The sequence below is a fragment of the Pezoporus wallicus genome, unplaced genomic scaffold (assembly GCF_028554395.1).
Source record: "Pezoporus wallicus isolate ANWC-B61680 ecotype Strahan unplaced genomic scaffold, APGP_CSIRO_Pwel_v1 contig_3019, whole genome shotgun sequence".
In the NCBI taxonomy this organism is placed as follows: Eukaryota; Metazoa; Chordata; class Aves; order Psittaciformes; family Psittacidae; genus Pezoporus; species Pezoporus wallicus.
Window position 1 is genome coordinate 290,134 of NW_026639864.1, and position 21,390 is coordinate 311,523.

At 37.6% G+C, this 21,390-nt stretch overlaps 1 protein-coding gene across 2 annotated transcripts in view; it reads right to left on the minus strand.

Annotated features, from left to right (window-relative positions):
- HSD17B4 (hydroxysteroid 17-beta dehydrogenase 4) overlaps nt 1-21,390 on the minus strand; it is a 67,715-nt gene that overhangs the window by 44,310 nt on the left and 2,015 nt on the right. The window contains exons 1-11 of one of the 2 annotated variants that reach the window (XM_057416673.1): nt 20,922-21,055; nt 20,587-20,640; nt 15,640-15,747; nt 15,050-15,109; nt 14,021-14,042; nt 13,863-13,909; nt 13,010-13,094; nt 11,118-11,305; nt 9,025-9,116; nt 8,417-8,441; nt 6,733-6,861 (exon numbers count right to left, since the gene is read on the minus strand). In XM_057416673.1, coding sequence (XP_057272656.1) covers nt 6,733-6,861; nt 8,417-8,441; nt 9,025-9,116; nt 11,118-11,305; nt 13,010-13,094; nt 13,863-13,909; nt 14,021-14,042; nt 15,050-15,109; nt 15,640-15,747; nt 20,587-20,640; nt 20,922-20,949 — 838 coding nt within the window. In that variant the 5' untranslated portion in view covers nt 20,950-21,055. Of the gene's footprint in view, nt 1-6,732; nt 6,862-8,416; nt 8,442-9,024; nt 9,117-11,117; nt 11,306-13,009; nt 13,095-13,862; nt 13,910-14,020; nt 14,043-15,049; nt 15,110-15,639; nt 15,748-20,586; nt 20,641-20,921; nt 21,056-21,390 lie in introns of those variants that run through there. The other variant, XM_057416672.1, reaches the window with a different exon arrangement.

The window sequence follows — 21,390 nt, forward strand, 5'->3', positions numbered from 1 at the left end:
GCTGATAAGTGATTTCTATACATGTTCCATCAGTTCTGCACCCAGCAGTCAACCATGACATCTACATAATTCAAGTGCCTGAAACATAACTGGTGCTGTACACCACCATTCACGCCACAAAGAATGCATCAGAAAATATTTTTATTCCCTGAAGTTAAGGATAAGTTTGAACTGTCTCAGAAATAAACATTTGAAAATTACTCCTGCCTCACTTATCTGAAAATGATTTGCAAAACAAGTAACAGGTCTCAACTCCTAGTGGTTAACTTCTTTCCCAAGTCACATAAACAAACAAATAAATGGAAAAATGACTAAATAGGTAAGTCTGAGGCTTGAACAATGCCAAGATTATGAACAAGATGATGCATGGCAGAGATAAAGAACTCAGCTATGGTAAAGGCAGGCCATCAAGAACAGCTTACTCCTTGAAACTCAATACGGCTAAAATAAACATTAAATATTCATGTGTTAGAAAGACTTTCCTGGGTTTAGTAGTAGCAGCCATTTTTCTCCTTCTTAGTAGCTGGTGCAGTGTTGTGGTTTTGACTTTCAGCCTGAGAACAGCACTGTTAACAACAATGTTTTTAGTTGTTGCTAAGTAATGCTTACTCTGACCAAGGACTTTCTGAGTCTCATGCTCTGCCAGGGCGGAGGGGAAGCCGGGAGGAAGCAGACAGGACACCTGACCCAAACTGACCAAAGAGGTATTCCATACCACAGAACGTCCTGCCCAGTATATAAACTGGGGGCAGTTACCCGGAAGGGTGACATCACTGCACAGTCAGGCTGAGTATTGGTTGGTGGCTGGTGAGTGGTTGTATTCTCTTCCCTTGTTATTTCCCTTATCATAATTATTATTGGTGGCAGCAGTAGTGGTTTTGTGTTATACCTGAGTCACTGGACTGTTCTTATCTCAACCCGTGGGAGTTACATTCTTTCGATTCTCCTCCCCATCCCTCCATGAGCAGGGGGAGGAAAGGGGGGGGAAGTGAGCGAGGACTGCGTGGCTGATTTACAACTGAGCTTAAACCACAACAAAAGACTCAAACAGAAAGTGGTGACCCAGTACTCCAGGCAGGGTCTTATGACAGCAGAGGGGAAGAATCACCTTCTTTTGGTGCAGCCCAGCATATGGTCGGCTTTCAGGGATGTGAGCGCACACTGGCAGCTCATTTCCAACTTTACATCAACCAGTACTCTCAAGCCCTTCTCCACAGGGCTGCTCTCAATCACCTCAATCCCCCACCTTGTATAAATACTAGGGGTTGCCCTAACGCATTTGCAGAATCTTGCATTTGGCCTTATTGAACCTCATGAGTTTCGCAGAGGTCTGCTTCTCAAACTTGGCCAGGTCCCTCTGAAAGCATCCCATCCCTTAGATGGGTCACCTGCAAAACTGCTGAGGGTGTGCTCAATCCAACTATGTCCTTGATGAGGATATTAAACAGTACTAGTCTCTGTACAGACCCCTGAGAGATACCACTGATCTCTACATAGACACTGAGCCATTGGCCACTACTGTCCGGATGTGATCATCCAACCAACTGCTCATCCACCAAGCAGTACACCCATCAAATCTCTATCTCTCCAATTTACAGAGAAGGATGTTGTGAAGGACCATGTGAAAGGCCTTACAAAAATATAGACAGATGACATCCATAGCTCTTCCCTTGTCCACTGATACAGTCACTCCACCACAGAAGGCCAGCAGGCTGGTCAGTCAGGGCATGCCCTTGGTGAAGCCATGCTGCTGCCTCAAATCACCTCCCTGCCTTGACACGTCTTCTGGGAGGATCTGTTCCATGATCTTCCCAGGCACAGAGGTGAGGCCTACAGGTTGGCAGTTAGCAGGGTCCTCCTTTATACCTTTTTTATAACATGAGACATGTTGCTGTTCACCCTTAGCATCAACAAAATTGATTTCGGTTTTTGTTTTTCTTTTAAACTGGCCTACTGTTATATTTGTAATCAGCAACAGCTGATTGACTTGCATCAAACCAGAATTTAGTAATACTTTCATTGATGTTCAAAGCATATATAAGAGTAAAAAGCTGTCTTTAAGGACTCCTGTCCCTTACTTTTTTATTTTTTTGCATCTGTGACAGACACCAACCGCATGAGACATGCCAATGGCTACAGGCCCAACTTTCTTGAGAGGTATCAGCAGAAAGTACGTTATGTTTTATGTTTTCAGGTGGTTTTGATGCTTTAATATCAAAGTTACTTTTAAGATGTTGCCCCTTCAGATTACCTGAAAAGCTTAAGCAAGCTAACAGAAAATCACAAAATTCAGGCAGCAGAACTTTTTTTTTTTTTTAGTTTTATCTTTTTTTCAGGTTTATTTTTTTTTTTAACAAACGGAAAAAAATGTTAATTTCTCTCACCCGCCCCAACCTAAATCACTAGGTTACAGGACTTTTATAGTTAAGAACCCCAGTGCTAACACATTCCTTTCCTCTTGAGGGCCTGCTAGAACAGCATGCAAATGAAATATATAAACACATTAATTTTTGTCAGTCTTCACTGGTCTTCTGCTGCCTGGCATAAGAAACACCTGGACTAGCATAGCATTAGATTTACAGCAATACTGTAGCAGTTGACTACATATGAATCTTTCACATGACACAGGGCTACATCTTCAAAGAAAGAGTAAATTAGATTACTGCATCACAAGTACAAAGGTTATGGTAAATACACTGCTATGAGCTATCAAAGCGATACGACATTGTCAAAAAAAGAAAGATGAAAACACTACAAAAATCACTGATAAGTGAGATTTGGACACTAATAAGAATGATTTCAACAGTCTTCACTTTGCATTCACTTTGAGTACTGAAAGTAAAAGAGATGGGGAGGGGAGCACAGAGTGGTACCTGAGTTTTCAGTCATGTGAACACACACAGATGTCTGAAATTAACGTTTCAACAGTAGACTTAACTGCGACAATTTGTACTTTTTAATACATGACCTTAAAAGCTGTAGCAAGGCTCTTTTAAGATCAAAAAAATACCTTACTGGGTATAAATTTGGTAGAAAGAAAAAGTAGGATAACTTTTATTAATACAATTATTTTTAAAAAATACTCCAAACATGTATGAAGTTGTCATATATCTATAACCTTAAATGCCCATTACCACAACATGATATGCTATTACAGAGTAAATGACCAGCAGATGGCTGGGAAAAATGAACCTGAGGAGCAAAGGCTGAAAATAATCATAGCAAAGCCTGTCTCATTCTAAAAGTATTCCTCTCACTTTTCAGTTAGTGAACATTGTATGTGAACCATATCCCTTAACTGTGGAGAAAACAGCACCAATGTTTAAACTCTTTTTAAACTAATATGAAGTAAGTTGAAATGACAGCTGGAAGTTTTCTTCCTATGCAGAATTTTTCTTTATATGCATACATACATGCACATCTTCTATATGTAGTATAAAAACTTGCTCTGTACCAGAGATAAGCTTTTGAAATGTGCCAAAAGTCAGCCAGTGAGAATACTAAGCTGTTTTCTGTACCTTGACATCTGAAATAGTATGCAGTAAGGTAAAACTATTATTCCATCTTAATTATTGGTAAAAAAAAACATCATAATGCAAATTAGGAAAAAGTTCTAACATAAACCCCTGCAGATTCATTGCCGCCTCACAGGCAGTGAAATTTTCATGTTGCATTAAGTAAATGGTTGCCTTTCACTCCTGGTAAAGAGAATGTAGGAGAATGCATGCAGCAAAACCACTTTTTCAACTTCTAAGGCCTAAATTACCACATAGCTTCTAAAAAAAAAACAAAAACAAACAAACTAAAAGTAGTCTGAGCTCTGCTCACAGATTTTTCTGGTATTAAAATGACATCATGTAGTAAATGCATAAGTAATGGAATCTTTAGCTAGTTAACAGGACTATACCTGAAACTGTACAGGAGTACAGAAGAACTGCAAAAACCTCAAAGTACATTAAGTACTAAGCTTTTAAAGCTTACGGAGTAACTACAGAGAACATTCAGACACCTGAGGCACTAAGAGGGAAGTGAAAAGGCAGAAACGGTTACTTTGACTGTCAAGTAGCCTTCAGGATAAGGGGATGAATTTGGGCGAAAGACTGTACTACATCTAGAAACATGCAGGACAGCTGACAAGAAAGACTGTTTTACTGAGCACATTTTCTTAATATCTGAGGAACTCCATGAAAACACTGAATCAACATCAACTGCCAAATTAAGTAACAATTAGCTATTTCCTATAAACTAAAATTGGACAAACCTTACAAAGTCAAATTCTGGTATACAAGCAAGAGTTTTTTAGCTTGATTCAGTTTATGTACCAAGCTGAATAAGTGCCTAAAAAACCCCAAACAAACAAACAAACCAACCAAAAAAGTGGATTTTTCTACATAAGCTTGTTTTAAGTAAAACAATTCAATGTTTTTATTTTTTAAAAGACCACCACTAAAACATAAACAAGAGACAGTACTTCCATTTAGTTTTGAAGAGTTCAGCATCCTTACAGAACAACCTTGGCTAAAACAGACAACTATGAACATGCTCTAGTTAAACATCAAATGAGTGCTTTGCTAGGCAGGGCTCTAAACACATGTTCATTCATACATTACATGCGGAGCATTTAATTTATTTCTCTTCAAGAGAATAAACACTCCCTATGCCTATGCATTCAGCATATTCAGTAATGTATAACTGTTATACATGTAAGACCAATCAGTTAAAAAAAACAAACAAAAAAGACCACACCAACAAATGATGCTCATACTTTTTTGTAATCTAGAATGAATAAGTCAAACTGCTCTTATCACTATGCCCAATTATGAAAAAGATTAACATCTCCAATTATCAGATTTCTACTGTATTACAAGCAAATACTTTATCTAATTGTTGGGGTTTTTTTATAATCATACATAATCGTTAGTACATGACTGCTCTTCATAGCATCAAATTACTGAAATTAATGAAATCTTCTGGGAGAATTTTAACTTGCAGATATCGGGTATTGTAGCTTTTCATTTTTAATGCGAGTACTCTAATTAGTTCCCCTTATTTAACAGTTGAATACCTTCAAGCAATACAGTGGAAACTCCAGCAGCAGAGAAAAGACTTAATATAGAAATGAAAATCCTATTCAGCTAACTTCTATATTTTCCACAACCCTTCTGCTGATTCTCATACAACAAATTAATGCAAGAATTTTCATTCAGACTGGCAGTATCTATGGTTTGATGTCACTGAAAGGTCAGCGCTATATTTTGGCTAAATTCATAACAAAAGAGAGGCTAAGATATGTACACTGCATGGGAAACTCAGACTAATGTAGTATTTTACAGTTTCCTCACTTCAGAAACCTGCTGTTTTACTGTAAGCACATTTACGCCAGATATCCAAAATCTTGTGCAGTATTTCCTCATGATAGTGTCAAGAGGCAGATGTAGAATATAATGTGTAATGCTGCAGCAACTTTCAAAATAAATTCCCATCTGCAATTTTTTTCCTGCAACATTTTTCTGCTACCAACCCATAAAAATAATATAGTACATGTTGGAGAACAGGTCAGAAACTATAAGCCTGGAGTTATGTTGTTATAAATACCATTCCATAGCAGGACAGAGAACACTGTTATCAACTGACATACATCTAGAAATAGGATATTTGTAAGCCAAAGACCAGTGAAAACAGTAAGTTAGGAGATACAGAACTACTGCATGGCTGGTTACATTTTTCTACCAAGATCTGAAGGACAGGACAAAGCGTCTCCTATTCTGGATTTGGTTTAGGCATCTAAAATGTACCCCTAATGGATTTCAGAACCAACAGCTTAAACATCTAGTGTGTTTCTAAGTATTTTTGAAATTCAGCTGGCACTGTGCGTAAGGATGCCTCTTACTGTCCTCCACAATGTTGGCATTTCCTAATTTGACAAATTCTCAATCTTTGACTTAATTAACAACATGCATAATTACAAAATATCCGTCAATGTTACTAAGCAAATGTAACTCACACTAACAAACTAAAGGTAACATCTTGAGAACTCTCGGAAAGCAATCGGGAAATGTATGGTTCATCTATGACCTATGACAGCTATGGATCAAAACAGAGATGTAAGACAAAAGTGAGAAAGCTTAGAAGATGAAAGAGAAGCAAGTATGGCAGCAGTCAAGATCAAAGTAATTTTGGAAATTATATATTGTGAAGGAACAAAGAAAGTAAACAAAGCATTGGAGAAGACAGCCATCTTGGTCACCAGCCAAGGGGGTCATGTCACCCAGGAACATATGGCAGTAAGGAAGAACTTCTCTGCTGTGCGACTTTACAAGACTTAACCAGAGAGCTTTTTGGTATGGAAATGTTTATGAAAAAACAAGATTCCAGGACTGAAAGGAAAACACAATCTCTCTACTACACTGCTATTATCTGTATGTAGTTGCAATCAAAATAAACAGTACCATTAGCCTGGCTGTGATACATAAAGTGAGCGTTGTCACTTCCCTAGAAAGTCATAAGAAGATAAAACTCTTAATTCTACACAGAATTAATACTTAATTCTATGCAAAAGGCTTATTAACAGGACTTGACCATGCTGAAACAGTATATGCTTAATGATACATGTTTACAAAAGAATTCACTGGTTCTGCAGACTTGTAAAGTTTCAGCAAATGCCTGACAAGAAAGCATTCTCTCCCAAGCTTTGATTGCCCAAACTATCTACATTATTGCAGCCTCATTTACCTTGGATACTTCTGGGTTTGCTGGCATTATCAAAGTCACAGACCTTCTCCCATTTATCTCTCACTGCTTCAGGTGTCATTGGCTGATTCTTCTCTCTCACAATAGCACCCAAGGATCGCTCCCAGCGCACTAATGGGAAACATGAGCCAGGTTCAAGTAACAAAGAAAGAAACTTTTAGTTTCTTTAGATCATTTTCATCTAGGTCACTACCTTCAAGACAGTGTAAGAAAGGAAAGGTTATAAGTACCCCAATTTAATTCACCAGTAAAATTTCAAGCTGGACTAAAAGTCTCACTGCTAAACTGACATTTAGTAAAGGAATAGCCCAGGGTTTGTATTTCATTAACAAGATGACAGACTAATTGCTCTCTGAAAATATTACATAATTTTTTAATTCTGCCTAGTGAAAAGCTGTAGCTACAGACATTCTCTTCTGACATGATTCTGGCTACTAATGCTTAGGAAACTTATGAAAGCCTTGGAAAATGACAGGGAAAATCTGAAAACTACTTGTTACCTACAAAAGAACGTTAATACTAGTAGCCAGCATCTCCAAATGGTCCCCGACGTTGTAATTCAATACCCCAACTTGAGAGAAGCTGGTAAGGCTAATGTGAAGTGAAATCAGTCCTGGAAGGATACAGACTTCCTGGATTGCAATTAATCCTTAATCTGTCATGTTGGTTTTGCTCTTAATTAGCAATAGACAATGAATAAGGACATACTGCTACCTCATTTTTAAGACTTCAACAGTAGCCATTATAATGACGAAAAGTGGTACTTCATTTTAGCTAGAGAGGAGAAGACACAGATTTTCAGCTGTATTAAAACTCAACTTCTCGTGAAGGGCTTCAAGGTTTTATGCTGCTGCCCCTATTTGTTTAGTCTGTCTAATGGGCTACTTGTGAAAAGCAACCTCAGTGCCCCCAGAACACTTACAGTTAGTTAGAAATGTACAAAACCTTTATGAAGTGGGGGAAAAAAAAAAAAAAATATTTTGGCAGAAGAGGGAACTATTTCTTCAATTAAAGGTCCTACTTCCAACCCATTACTGATATTCACCTAGGCTGAAAAGTCGTTGAACAGTTCAGGAAAATAACGCTGGCATTAGTTTCAATATATTTAGAAGTTAAGACACTTCACACACTGAATCCAGTTTCTTTCAGGATTATCTTCGAGTTTTCTTTTTATTCATTTTTAAGCTAGTTACTGGTGTCACCTAACACAAATACTTAGCTAGCATACCTACTGGTTATTAAGAAGGCTAACTGCTTCAATACATCAATGCATATTGCTAGTATTTTTATAGAAGTACAAAGGTGGAAAGCAACTAAAAAGCAGTCTGTTTACCAGCATCTGCTACTTTCATACCATGAAAAACTGAAGTTATCAAAAATTATTCTTCTTGATTTCAATTATTTGGCATCCAAGAGCTAAGGTTCCTTAGTTACTATTAGTTAGCTCAAAGACATAACAAAGCACATACCTAGTTTACCAGTTTTCCCCCATGCTTAGTGAAATTTGTGACTTTTACTTAAAAGCAGTCTCCTCAGAACCCTAGGCTTTTGCTAATCATGTCTCTTGATATAAAAATTTCTTGAGCAGAGGTTAACTGAAAAGATTTGCACACTTTTGTTGTCAATTCAAAAGACAAAAATCCGTCCTGCAACACAAAGTACTTACATTTTCCAATCCATCCAGCTCCCACCTGCCAAGAAAAAAAAGAAAACCATCAGCTTACCACATGTCACAAATTGAAGCTTTGATAATGCAGACAAACAAAACTTCAGCACAATAGAAATTTCTGAACTACTGCTGGCTGTCTTGAACAGTTTTGTTAAGCACTGGAATCTGAGCAACATAAAACTCAAAGATAACTGCTTTCATCCAATTTTTAAGCTAGAAGTTTGACAATACTTACAATGTATTCCATAACTAAGTCATTCATCCTTTCTGCAAGTTGCTGTCTGCGTTTGAATGATTTAGAAAACAAGAACTTCTTTCAAAGTACTTGCTTTGGTATGTTTTCAAACTTATAAAGGTACAATAAGAATTCTAACAATCAAATCAGTTGTATTTTCAGCACACACCAGAATTTTACAAGGTTCTTACTGCCTGATGTCACATATAGCGCAAGAGGGTCAGTATTTCTTCTTTCTATGCTGAGTATATGTAGGACCTCACTTGACAATTCAGTTTCAGAAAAAAAGGTTAAAACTGGACAGGCTAAAGCAAATTACTGATTTTGGAGTAAGGGAGGGAAAGAGGCGGAAGTAAGGGAAAAAAATTACCTCAAACAGACTTCCATTCTCTGCACAGCTCTCGTGGCAAAGCCAAATAACTAAGGGAGCAACATACTCTGGTTTGAAAGCATCAACAAGATCTAGAGCAAATTGGAGGGAAGAATCAAAATAAAAATACTATATTATTTCACCAAATTAGTCTTACTCTAACACCTTCTGATGAACAGCAGAGCCAGGAAGAATTTAACCAACAGTTTTCTGCCATGAAAAGACAAATTAAGCATTTGAAGATTCATTGAATGCATACAACTCACAAGACACGTGCATGCCTCCAAACCCAACAGCACTGGCTCTCAGCCAGACAGATGAAAGACTGTCTAAATGATGGAGACACCGAAATGTGCAGACTGAAAAGCAGGTACCTTCCTAAACTTGCATCTTACAGGCAGCCTGAAACAAGTACAAGCCAGCTAGACATAATCCTGACGGAGACATACTTGAACAATTTCGCTTTTCGTTTGCTAGTCAGTTATAAAGACAAGACAATATGAAAAGAATTGAAGTTGCTGAGTATTTGAGAAACACCTCATTTTAAAACACTGATATTTCCAGATGTGATATTGGGAACTATCAGCCCTGCAAAATTTATATACCAACAAAATACAAATGGTATATTATAAGTCGTATTTTGTCATCTGGTACAAGAGTTTTCTTGAAGCAGTAACTCAGAACCACACAGCCACTTGCTCACAAACCTCCTTCTTCCTCCCCACTCCTGGAGGGATGGGGGAGAGAATCAAAAGAATTGGAGGGAGGGAGGTAAGAAAGAAATTATCAGTGCTGTAACTATCTTACAGGGAGACCAAAGGATCTCACTCTTCTTAAAATTACTAAGAAAGAAAATTAGGAAGTAGTTGCAATCACTCTAGTAAGTATCTCCAAGAAATCCCAACTATTCCAGGAAATTCCATCTGAACTCCACACCATGCTTCAGGAACTCATGGCTACAAGCTTAATGTATTTGACCCTTCTCTAAGTAAGCACAATAAATCCCTGAAATCTACAACCTACAGAGGTACCAGATTTCCTGATCACTTGGATTTTTTAGATTTAAAACAGGATACTTTAAACAGAACTCAATTAGTCAAACTGTGCATTCAATCCATGCACAACCATACAAAATGTATTACTTTTCAATATCTTGTATATCAATCTGATAAAATTAATGATTCCCCTGGCTTTGAAATCTGCCTATCACTAGGGAAAAAGAAGAGCAAGAAGGAAATGAAACAGGCAGATCACGGAATCATAGAATGGTTTGGGCTGGAAAGGACCTTAAGATCATCCAGTTCCAACCCCCCTGCCATGGGCAGAAGCACTTTTCACTAGACTAGGTTGCTCAAGGCCCTGTCCAACCTGGTTCTGAAAACTGCCAGGGATGGAGCATTCACAGATTCCTTGGCCAGCCTGTTTCACTGCTTCACCATTCTCACAGTAAAGAATTTCTCCCTAGAAGACTTCCTGAGAGCAATTTGCTTTTACAGATTTTTATTTCCAAATCCTTTTTGTTTCTTCTTGTCATTTGCCAAAGTAATTATATTTATCCTACATTTACACTTTATACAAAGCTGTCTCCTGATAAGTTCTTTATACTGACTTCCCAGTGCAGTGCCCTGTTAAAACATCCAAAGATTAGTAAATGTGCAATAAAAGTAAAACATATTAGGAAACTCAGTTTACTGTCATTTCCTTCTGATCATGTAACAAAGAAGTACACACGTAACATGTTGTGCAAAAAATAGTATTTTGCAATTAGACAATAGTATAACAACTGTAGAGACCTTATGCACATACCCAATTCCACATCTGATGAAACAAAGAAGTCTTGCCACTACAACAGGAGGATTAAAGAACCTTACCACATGAAACAGTTTTTGTGAAAAACTGCTTCTTACCTTGTGGAACAAAGTAAGAATTCCTTAGACAATGTAAGCTGACAATTCAAAGACAAAAAGACAGTAGATATCACAAATTAACAGTGCATGAAATGTAAAGGATTTGCATTATCTAAGAGACAGGAAAGTTAGCTGTGCTTCAATTCACTGAAAAATATCAGTACATGTAGACCTTAAATGATTCACCTTGTGGCATGACAGTCTGGGTCAGTCTGGATCCAGCAGTAGGAGCAATTGTGTTGCTGTGGATGTTATACTTCCGACCTTCAATTGCAATTGTGTTTGAAAGACCCAAAAGGCCAAGTTTTGCAGCACTGTAGTTTGCCTGACCAAAGTTTCCATATATTCCAGCAGCTGAGGAAGTCATAATGATTCTTAGGGAAGGAAAGGGGAGGACAGGGAGAGGAAGAAAAGTGCTATTATTTATCCAAGTTTTTCAATTCTACACAACAGCTTTGGCGTCATATTCTCCACATTTCACAAAACAAAACTGTGCAAATAAGAAAACATTACATACTGACTTCGCTAACAAACAGATGCCTTTTTTATGTTTGACTGATAGCAAACATCTGACAAATCCTGAAAGCATTATCACAATAGCAGAAAACTGACAAAGTCATGAGCCTGTTTGCGTTATAGTGCAAAACAAGAACAGGCATTCTGTGACAAGTGCGTATAGCACAGAGAAAAGTATTTCCTTTTCATGTTCTAACTGCACTTCAAGTGGCATTATTCTTATAACTATCAATTGGCTTGAGCAGTTAGAAGAATTTATTTTACTGAAAATTACTTCAGCTTAATATCTACCTGGTAATATGTGAAGACACATACTTACAGAATTCACATTCAAAGAATCCTGATGTGTGTTAAACACATGAAGGAAGCAGATAGCAAAGTCTTGCCATTTGCTGTCCCCTAATGTTATTGCTGTGGAGATGAACTCCTCACAAAGAAGCTCTAAAACTACTGCAGTTCATAGCTGGTTTGAGGCAAGAAAACGTACTGCTTGTCTTCTCATAAATTAGAATTCAAAAGAAAAGAGTCTACACCTTTTTAAGAGAAGGCCTATCAGAATCTGGTCCATTTTACTATAAAAACACTGTATAGCTGGGATAAAAATCTATTTAATTTTTATTCTTATTTGTCTTACTGTCAAAAATCCAATGTTTTTAAACTAAAGAGATGTGCTACAAGCTCAGTGTGATTAAGATGAAAAAGTTACAAACTCTATGCAAAGCAAACATTCTGTAGATGGCACACACTTATACATAAACTGCAGAAGAACTTGCAACCATTCATCTGAGCAAATACAAAAAAGAAGCCATTTTCTAAATGGATGCAACTCCTAGACTTGAACCATGTATTCCGCCTGCTGATCTCTTCACCTGTCCTTACAGTTCAGTTCCCTGGATGAGAATGAATGTCAGTTTGGCCACAGAATCACAAAGTTCATATAGCTTTCAACATGTAGGTATGGTTCTTAAGATTAATATAATCATGTCAGTGGTTTAACAAGGAAAACCAGCAAAAAGTGAAAAAACTTAAAGGTCTGAATTCAGTGCACTTTTTTCAGTTAACAGTAACACATAACCAAAATAAAAGTAGGAGTGTTCTTAGTCTAAGTACATTTGTACAAAGGCAGGAAAAAAAAATAAAACCCCAAGACTCACAAGCAAACACACGTACTTGTCATTTGAATAAAAACAAGAAGGCCACAAATTCCTCAGACTTACAGCAGCATACATTAGTGTATGTGTATTACAATAACATACATTGCAATAATATACACTGTAAACATTTCTAAACACTCCTCATGAGAAGAAATAGTATTCTACAACCCCAGTGCTCCTCTCTGGGATATTTGCATCTACATGGAAAAGGCTTTTAAACATTTGGCTTGGAAAGCAGAAAGGGGAGCAATACTGAAAGGATAAGGCTTACACATTTGGACTGTTTCACCCCAGCAACAGTGAAAGTAAAGGACACAAAACTCCTCCGTCAGTGAGAGGGCATGCATCAGTCTGTTTTACTGAAAAAGTAAAAAAAACCCAATCAACCAACCAAAACCAATTTTTTACCTGCCAAATTTCTGATTTTTCATATGATTCCATGCAGCTCGGGTGACCAGGAAAGATCCTCTCAAATGAATTCTGTGAATTATATCTAGGAACAAATTCATATCAGTTTAATAATTCCAGGAATTTGCCTCCCAACTTGAAATATACCATTTGTTTTTTCTTCATGACAAAAACTGCACTCTCTTGAGTGTCTCAAACTGTTACTAAAAAAGGGGTGGGTGGGCTTTTTTTTTTTCCCCCCCTTCATTTTTATAGATCATTTTGAAGTGCTTGCCTGAAATACACTGATTGCTTCTTCTTCCTTTTGGACTCTTGCGTATAGAATTCACATGCATTCATAATTCCTGCACTTAAGCACAGTCAAACAAGGACTACAAAAGGTAGACCATCTTTGCAGAAGTCTGTTCAACAGGCTTATAACTACCTACCATCTCACTGGAAGTTCCCCCTGTTCTTCTGTCCCTTGGCATATCAGCTTACTTTTTTCTCTGTTAACTAGTTTTGGGGGTTTTAAGCCTGTTAGTATTCAGGCAGTCACTAAGAATGTGTTCTGCTCACAAACACTATTGTGTGTGAGTCAGATGGCTCTTTTTTGCATTCCACTCAGCAACAAGGAGTGGCAGCTACAGCCTTTCTTCCCCTTTGGAACTACATACACCTACCATGCATTCCAGTACAGATCTGGTTTGCACGCTGAACACAAGCAGCCTACCACTAAACTGTCAGGGCAAAAGATAATTCTCTAAACTGTCATAAAGAGCCTTCCCCACCTTCTCTTGTTCCTTGCATCAATGGGAGGGATGTACCTTTCACCTTTCATACAGAAAGTGCATTTCAAAGTTTATCAACTCACCCCAATCTTCATCACTTATTCGAACAAAGGAACGGTCTCTTAGGATCCTAAAATGCATCATTAGGAGAACAAAACAAACAAACAAAAAGATGAACAGATGTTTACACAAAAGTTGGCAGCCCACAATCAAACAGGAAAAAGTCTTTAAGTTTACTCACCCAGCATTGTTTATAACAATATCTGAAAAAAGAAAAAGAAAAAAAGAAGAAAAAAACCCAGAAACTAAGTGAACACACTGATAAAACACATGCTTGTTTCTTTTTCTCCCACTTCTAAACACACATAGTGTCAAAACCATTGCACACATACATCATATTACTATTCTATAGTTCCTTGTACCTAACAATGGAACTCTACCATTGGACAAGACAAAGTACTTCAGTGCAGGAAAGTCTCATCCTCCCAGTGGATGAAAGCTTGACGGGAAGTATAGCTGAGAAATGCTGGCTACCTAGGAACACAATACTTCCAGGATGCAGCCATCCTGCACAGCTGTGCACCTTGAATTCCAGAGTGCTCTTGATTATGCAGTTTGTGTTACCATCTTTGCTGCAGTAAACCCAAATGATAACTGGGAGAACCACAGAGTCACCAAGCCACTAAAGTAACCTGGATCATAATTTTTTGTCAAATATTTAAGCTTTGATCATGTGTACTTTTAACCATTTAACACCGAGTTAAAATCACATATACTTCACAATTAAGGAGTGGCAATCATATGGTAAAGAGGAACATTCCTTGTTAGACAAAATACCTCAAGGGTTTTTTTTTATTTTTATTAAGGCATTTTAATCTTCACATATGCAAAAGAGCTTCAAAAACGTAACAGAGCATCTCTGACTCTTCACCAACATTATTTATCCTAATTTTATGAAGCTGCTATAATAATTGATGAATTCTATATATTAAGACTTAAAACGTTTACCATTACTTAAGTATAAAATGCTGAAGGGCAGGAAAACAACAATCATATATTGAGCTTTAAACTTCTGCTAAAAACTAGGAGAAAGGCAGTAAAGTTGCCCATGCAGATTAAAAGTGGAAAACCCCTGATTTAGGTTTCACTAAGGGCATCAAGGATTGGTGAGTTCCCATTATCACACTGTACTTCATATACTTGTGAATTGCACTGTTTATAATGGCTCTGCACCTGCAAACAAGTTACAACAAGAATTAAGCAATTGTACCTATCCTCCCAAATGCCTCAAGCGCTGTCTTTACAAGCTTTTCACCATCTTCCACTGAATCTGTAAGAAAAAAGTATGATTTTTCAAGTCAAATTACCTTGATACATTGCACTTCCAGGTTATTAACAACTAATTCCAGGAAGCTAAGAGAAATAAACTGGATACAACCCCAATATAAAATAAATTCAAATTCAGCCACTATTTGCATATGGCCTAAAGCATATCCCACACACTAAGTCTAAATGACACAATGTTTGCCATTGCAAAAAAAAAAAAAAACAAGAAGCAAAACTAGTCAGAGTCATCCATTCCCATCTTGCCTCTGACAGCTGCTGAGATACAATTTCTTATTATGTCCATGTTAAGAAAGCATATAAAAGGGTATTACTAGACAGGTATTAATTAAAAATGTAATTGATTAACTTGATTTTAGCATCAATGTCTCCCTACTCCACATCACATTTAACTTATTCAATTTATATACTATTGGCAAGCTGGAAGTAGTTCTACATTAAACAACATCAAAAATTCATTCAACAGGTCCACTATTGCTATAGATAAAGCATTACACTAGTCTGGAAATAACATACCATAATTAGGGACGGCTTTCCCTCCTTTTGCTCTGATTTCATCAACAACTTTGTCAGCAGCTGAGGAGCTCTTCCCATATCCCCTGAAATCACCTCCAAGATCATTCACTGTGCATCACAAAGAAATGTATTTTTCATTGTTAATACTCAGACTTAATGGCCTCTTCTTACCTCATTATCACACTGGAAGTTACAAGGAGTATTACTGAAACCTGCTACATGTGGCTCATACTGAGAATTGCATGTGATTATTAAAAAAACAGTGGGTTGCTTTATTTTTATTTAGTATGACAACACACAGTATCAGTTTCTAAAAGCACCATGGGAAACATGTCTTTATTTTTGCTCTCTCCACCATGCAATCAACTTGCTTGCCCTGCCCCAGCTACCTCTCTAATTGTGTTACTCTAGTTCAGAGATTAAGATTAAGATCAAGATTACACATCAATCACTGGTCTCCTGTCAAACTGCTATAGCTACTTCATGAACCTTAAAGAAGACTGAGAAGACTTTGTTCCTGTTCAACAGCTTAGTTAAAATGTTACTAGTAAACTTCACTAAAGAATAGATTGAGTGGTCTGAACAAAGCGAAAAGATCTTGCTTCAGATCCTGCTCCTGTGGGGTAAGGCCACCTGACACAGCTGCATTGCTCCCAGGCTGCTCTCTGTACTGGGACATGCATCATTAACGGTAGCTGCACAGGACTGATTCACTTTGCTGCAGTGCTGTATTTGCTTGCCCCCCAGTTTCATAGAATCCACAAGGGAAAAAAAAATTCCTCAAAAATCCATGCACACATTACATTTAGACAAAGAATTTAAAAAAAATTCTAAGAAGTATGTTTAAATGGGTGTAAAATGAAGTTGTAAGAAAAATATAATTGACTGTGGGTTTATATATGATACTGGTATTTTGCTAAACAGTCTTTTGCTCTAGTCAGCTCCAGCTTTTTGCCTTCCTTTAAGTCTTTAAGAAGCCAGCAACAGCAAAATCCTCAGAAATGTATGAGACATTCTTGCTGGTCCTAACGGTAAACAGCAACTGTAAGTCTTCTGTATCATCACAAAAGGAAATAAATTCATATCATGCCCCCTTTCTCCCCCCCGCCCCTTTTTTTCCCTGTTGGTTTTTGGGGGGGGGGGTTTGCCGTTTTTTTTTCTTTTTACTGTCCATGTTAAGAGGAACATAACTTGCAGGACACATGAAAAAAACTGTTCTGTATTACTTAAACCAAAAAGTCTCATCTGAAATCCTGTATTCAACTTCACGTGGAGCACTGCAAGAGAAATGTAGAAAAACTGCAGAAAATCCGTATCAGTAAATGAAAATGCCAAAGCCCAGAAGTGACCCATGTAAAGAATGCAGAAGGTGTGGGGAGACAGCAACAAAACAAAATCAAGAACCACCTAGCCTGAAGCAGGAAAAATTAAGACAGAATATGATGATACGCTCAAGCACATTAACAGACTGATGCAAAAAAGAAAGAAGGCAAAATCTCCAAGCTAAACAGATTAATACCTAACAGTTTGAACATGCAGGTAGCACAATTCAGGTGAGGCACTAAGGAAAACTTCCAAGTGTAGTGAAGCATTAGAACAGGTAGCATGGGCAGACTACTCCGTTTGCAACATCGAACATGTTCAATACAATATTAAAGAAAAGCAAGTCAGGATGAGCACCAGGACTTCTAATCTGTCCTGTGAAAGAAGAGTGGACATTTTTGTGGTAAATATTTCTAAAAAAAGCATTCAGTGAAGTCTTGTTAAGCCATTACAGCTCTCTACCAAAGAGATGCTTATATACCTTTATCCTTCAATGGTAATTCGCTGAAAAAAGCTTAATTAAGTATTTGGGAAAATAAGCCAGGCACCTTAGGCTGAGTGCAAGCACTAACAGAGTTGAAGCCAAAGTGAGTATGCAAGAATGAACACAGCCATTCCAGGCTTTGAAAAATATAAAATAACGCTACAAGAATAATTAAAACAAAGAAAAACAAACAAAACAACATAAAAATGACATTATTTTAAGATCAAGATTTACATTATGTAATTTCCCGCTGAAAACATCCAGTAAAAAAGAGCGAGAGACTGCAGCAGTTGTGGTAGAGCACAGTTATAGTCTGAACCATAGACAAGAATTTCTCTAAGTCTATAAGTGCATTACTAACAAGCAGCACAGCATAGCAGAAGCAAACCTGTAGAGTGAAACAGTTGGTGCTGAGGACCTAATATTTACAGTACACAGTTGGGTTTGGTTTTGTTTTTTTTGGGTTTGTTTTTATAAACCACCTCATTTCATGCCCTTGCCTGGTGCCAGACACAAACTGTGAACAATCTCGGTGCACTGCTAAACTGTCTCTTCCAGTTCGGTTTTCTAAGGAATACGCACATCAATACCATCCCACAACACAAAAATACAGATGCAAATCAGGAGAGATGCTTCAAAAGTATGCCTCCAATCTAATCTAAAACAGCAACACAGAAGAGCCTTCAGGCAGACTGAAAAAATAAAAAAATAAAAAAAAAAAAACAGTGAGGTCTGGACATAATACAGGTTGCAATACAAAACCAAAGCATTCCCTTCCTCCTCCTTCCAGCTTTTTCTGATAAAAGGCATGAAAGAGCCAAAGCATGACAAAAAAAAAAAACAAAAACAACAGTGGTAGCAGGCAGCCTTTGGGTGACAAGAAAAGGTGAGTCTAACCACACCCACAGCAATTCATTCAACAAAAGGCCGCACACAGAGATGTGGAACCAGACAGAGAAAGCTCCCTTGTTGGGACGCACTGGTCCCAATTTCAGCTACAGTATTTCATCACTGTTCTTACAATGTACCTTTAAATTCCGTAACTTAAAAAAGGGAGCTTGTTTTTAAGAGATAAGATGCGAGTCTTATATCTGCTTGAGTTAAAAAAAAAAAAAATCATCTTTACACAAGTGTAGTGGTTTAAACCCAGTCAGGCGACTTGTTCACTCACTCCGCCCACCCCCACCCCCCCCCTTCTTTTCCTCCCCCTACTCCCGGAAGGACATAGAGGAGAATCAAAAGAATGCAACTCCCACAGGTTGAGAAGAACAGTTTAGTAACTAAGGTATAACACAAATCACTACTGCTACCACCAATAATAACAATGATAAAGGAAATAACAAGCGAAGAGAATACAACACCTCAGCACCAGCCAACCAATAACTCAGCCCCGCAGCCCGACCAAGCACGAACCAATACCTCCTCCAACCCCACAGTCCCCTAGCCTTTCCAAGTAACTCTCTGTTACCTCCTGGGCATGACATGCTGTGGTATGGAATACCTCTTTGGCTAGCTTGGGTCAGGTGTCCTGTCTCTGCTTCCTCCCGGCTTCCCCTCCTCCCTAGGGGAGCATGAGGCTCACAAAGTCCTTGGCCAAACCAAAACATCCTTGTTATCAGCTCTGTTCCCGAGCCGAAAGTCAAAACACTGCACTGCACCAGGTACCAAGGAGAAAAATGACTGCTACTGCTGAACCCAGGACAAGAAGTAACTTCTCAACAGTTTGAAGTCATAACCATAAGAGAACAAGAATAATAAATACAGGCACATAGAGGTAACTGCAAAGCACTACAAGAAGAGGTGAAGTGCAATTTCCAAAGGGAAACAAGAAGTTTCCCTTACCAACAGTCAATTCTTAATTTACCGATTTAACTATTGTGCAATGAGGCCACGAGATAAATAAGTACTAGCTCTGATCACCCCATATATTTTCTTTCAGATCATTCTAGAAAGTCAGAATACCACTAGCTATAGAGAGTCCATAAAATTAAACATTTGGGCTGCTATAGTACCTAATTTTTGTTAAACAAGAACTCAGACAAAGTATTCATTTCCTGGTAAATAAGGCATCAAGGTGGCAACCAGCAGTGTCTTTTTCTCCACAGAGACTTTCATATTTAATCAATAAAGTAAAAGCCTACAATTCTTATGAAATTTTGTACACTGAGATTGAGATTTTTCTTAGAAAGCTACTAAAAATCAAGTAGGTTCTCGTTCACTATTTGTTTGAACGTGTAACTTTGAACTCAAAAACCACACCTGTACAAAGTAATTCATAGCAGTCAAATCATAGAATAATCAAACTGTTTAGGTTGGAAAAGACCTTTGAGATCAAGTCCAACTGTTAACCTACCATTGCCAAGTCCACCACTAAACCACGTCCCTAGAGTGTCACATATACACAGTCTTCTAAACACCTCCAGGGAAGGTTATTCAACAACTTTCCTGGGCAGTCTGTTCCAGCAGTTGACAATGCTCTTGGTGAAGAATCTTTTCCTAACAACCTGTCTAAAAATGGCAATGCTAACTGCTGCAGAGTGCCCAGGAATGTAATTTAACCTTCAAAATTAGCTTGTGGTACAGCATTTTGCACAACTAAGTATTCACTGAAGTAGGTTCAACCAAATGACTACGGAACTATCAGAAATCCTTTACTGAGAGCTATTTGGCACTGTCATTGAGACCAGATGGACCTCCTGCACAATGCACTGCAGAAACAATGCAGTGTACTTTCAGTACATTCTGTGCTTTCTACGTTTCAGTAACTTCTTTCCTGCAGTAAGGTAACAGAAGGTAACATACATTTTAGATGGTGACATTAAAAGTTTCTGAACAGTATTCACCCAAGATAACACACTCTCTGGCCACAACCCACAGTAAAGATTGGTATAAACGGATGAAAGTTAAGTCCAGGAAACTGTTTGATTCAGACTGGCTTCCCAGCAAAAATGAGCCCTTGGTCAAACTTGGGCAACTTGTTTCATAAGAAAATAAAGCTTAGAAGCAAAAATAAATGCAAAAGATAAAATAAATATTACATAACAAAGGTTACTGTCTGAAAGGGCATGGACTGTTGAATGCAAAGCAAAAAGGCAAAGGTTATTGTCTAGATCAAGTTAGTTAACATAAATAAAACTTACCAACTACTGAAGCTCCTCTTTCTGCAAAAGCCAGAGCATATGCTCTGCCCAAACCTAGTTCAAAATAAGAAAAAAAAAGAAAGGTTAAAAAAAAAAAAAAAAGAAAAAAAAGAGTCAATTTGTCTCCTGGATCACAACTCAAGAGAAAACACTACACAAAAATGAACCACTTGAGGAAAAATGCACCAAATCAACACAAACATTGAATGTTCAAAGTAAAACACTGATTGCCCCAGGAGTTAGAAGTTTCACATAAAACATGAAAGTAAAGAAAACAGATAAATTGTACAAAAGCCTCCAGCCAGAATAAGGAAAAAAAAATTCCCCGTGCTTACTCTTTGTTATTGCACTGGACAGAACCATCAGAGAAAGCTGTCTGCTGCTGACTTTGTGGTTGTGATAGAAAAATACATTTGTAAGGCAGAAAATTTAATGTCTTGATGTAACCTTGAAGAAGCAGGGGATGTTTCAAGTTAATTAATTACATTCTAAGTTAATAAGATACATCCCTGGTTAAAGTTTGTCTTCAAGATTTGAAGAAGAAAGTGAATAAAATTTAACTGCCAGTGAAGATGTACTGACAAAACTCCTCCAATTATTCAGATATAAAGGAACCACTTAATACCACAGTTAATCAGATGTACCCACAGTTTACCTATCCTAACAGAAGACTCTCATTTTTGCCCCACATTCAAAAGCAAGACTTGTGCACCTCTACTCCGGCTTAGATTCTAGGCGTGTTATATATTAGTTATTTGTTATGAGAAATAATCTTCCACTGTATCATTCAAAAGTTATTGAAAT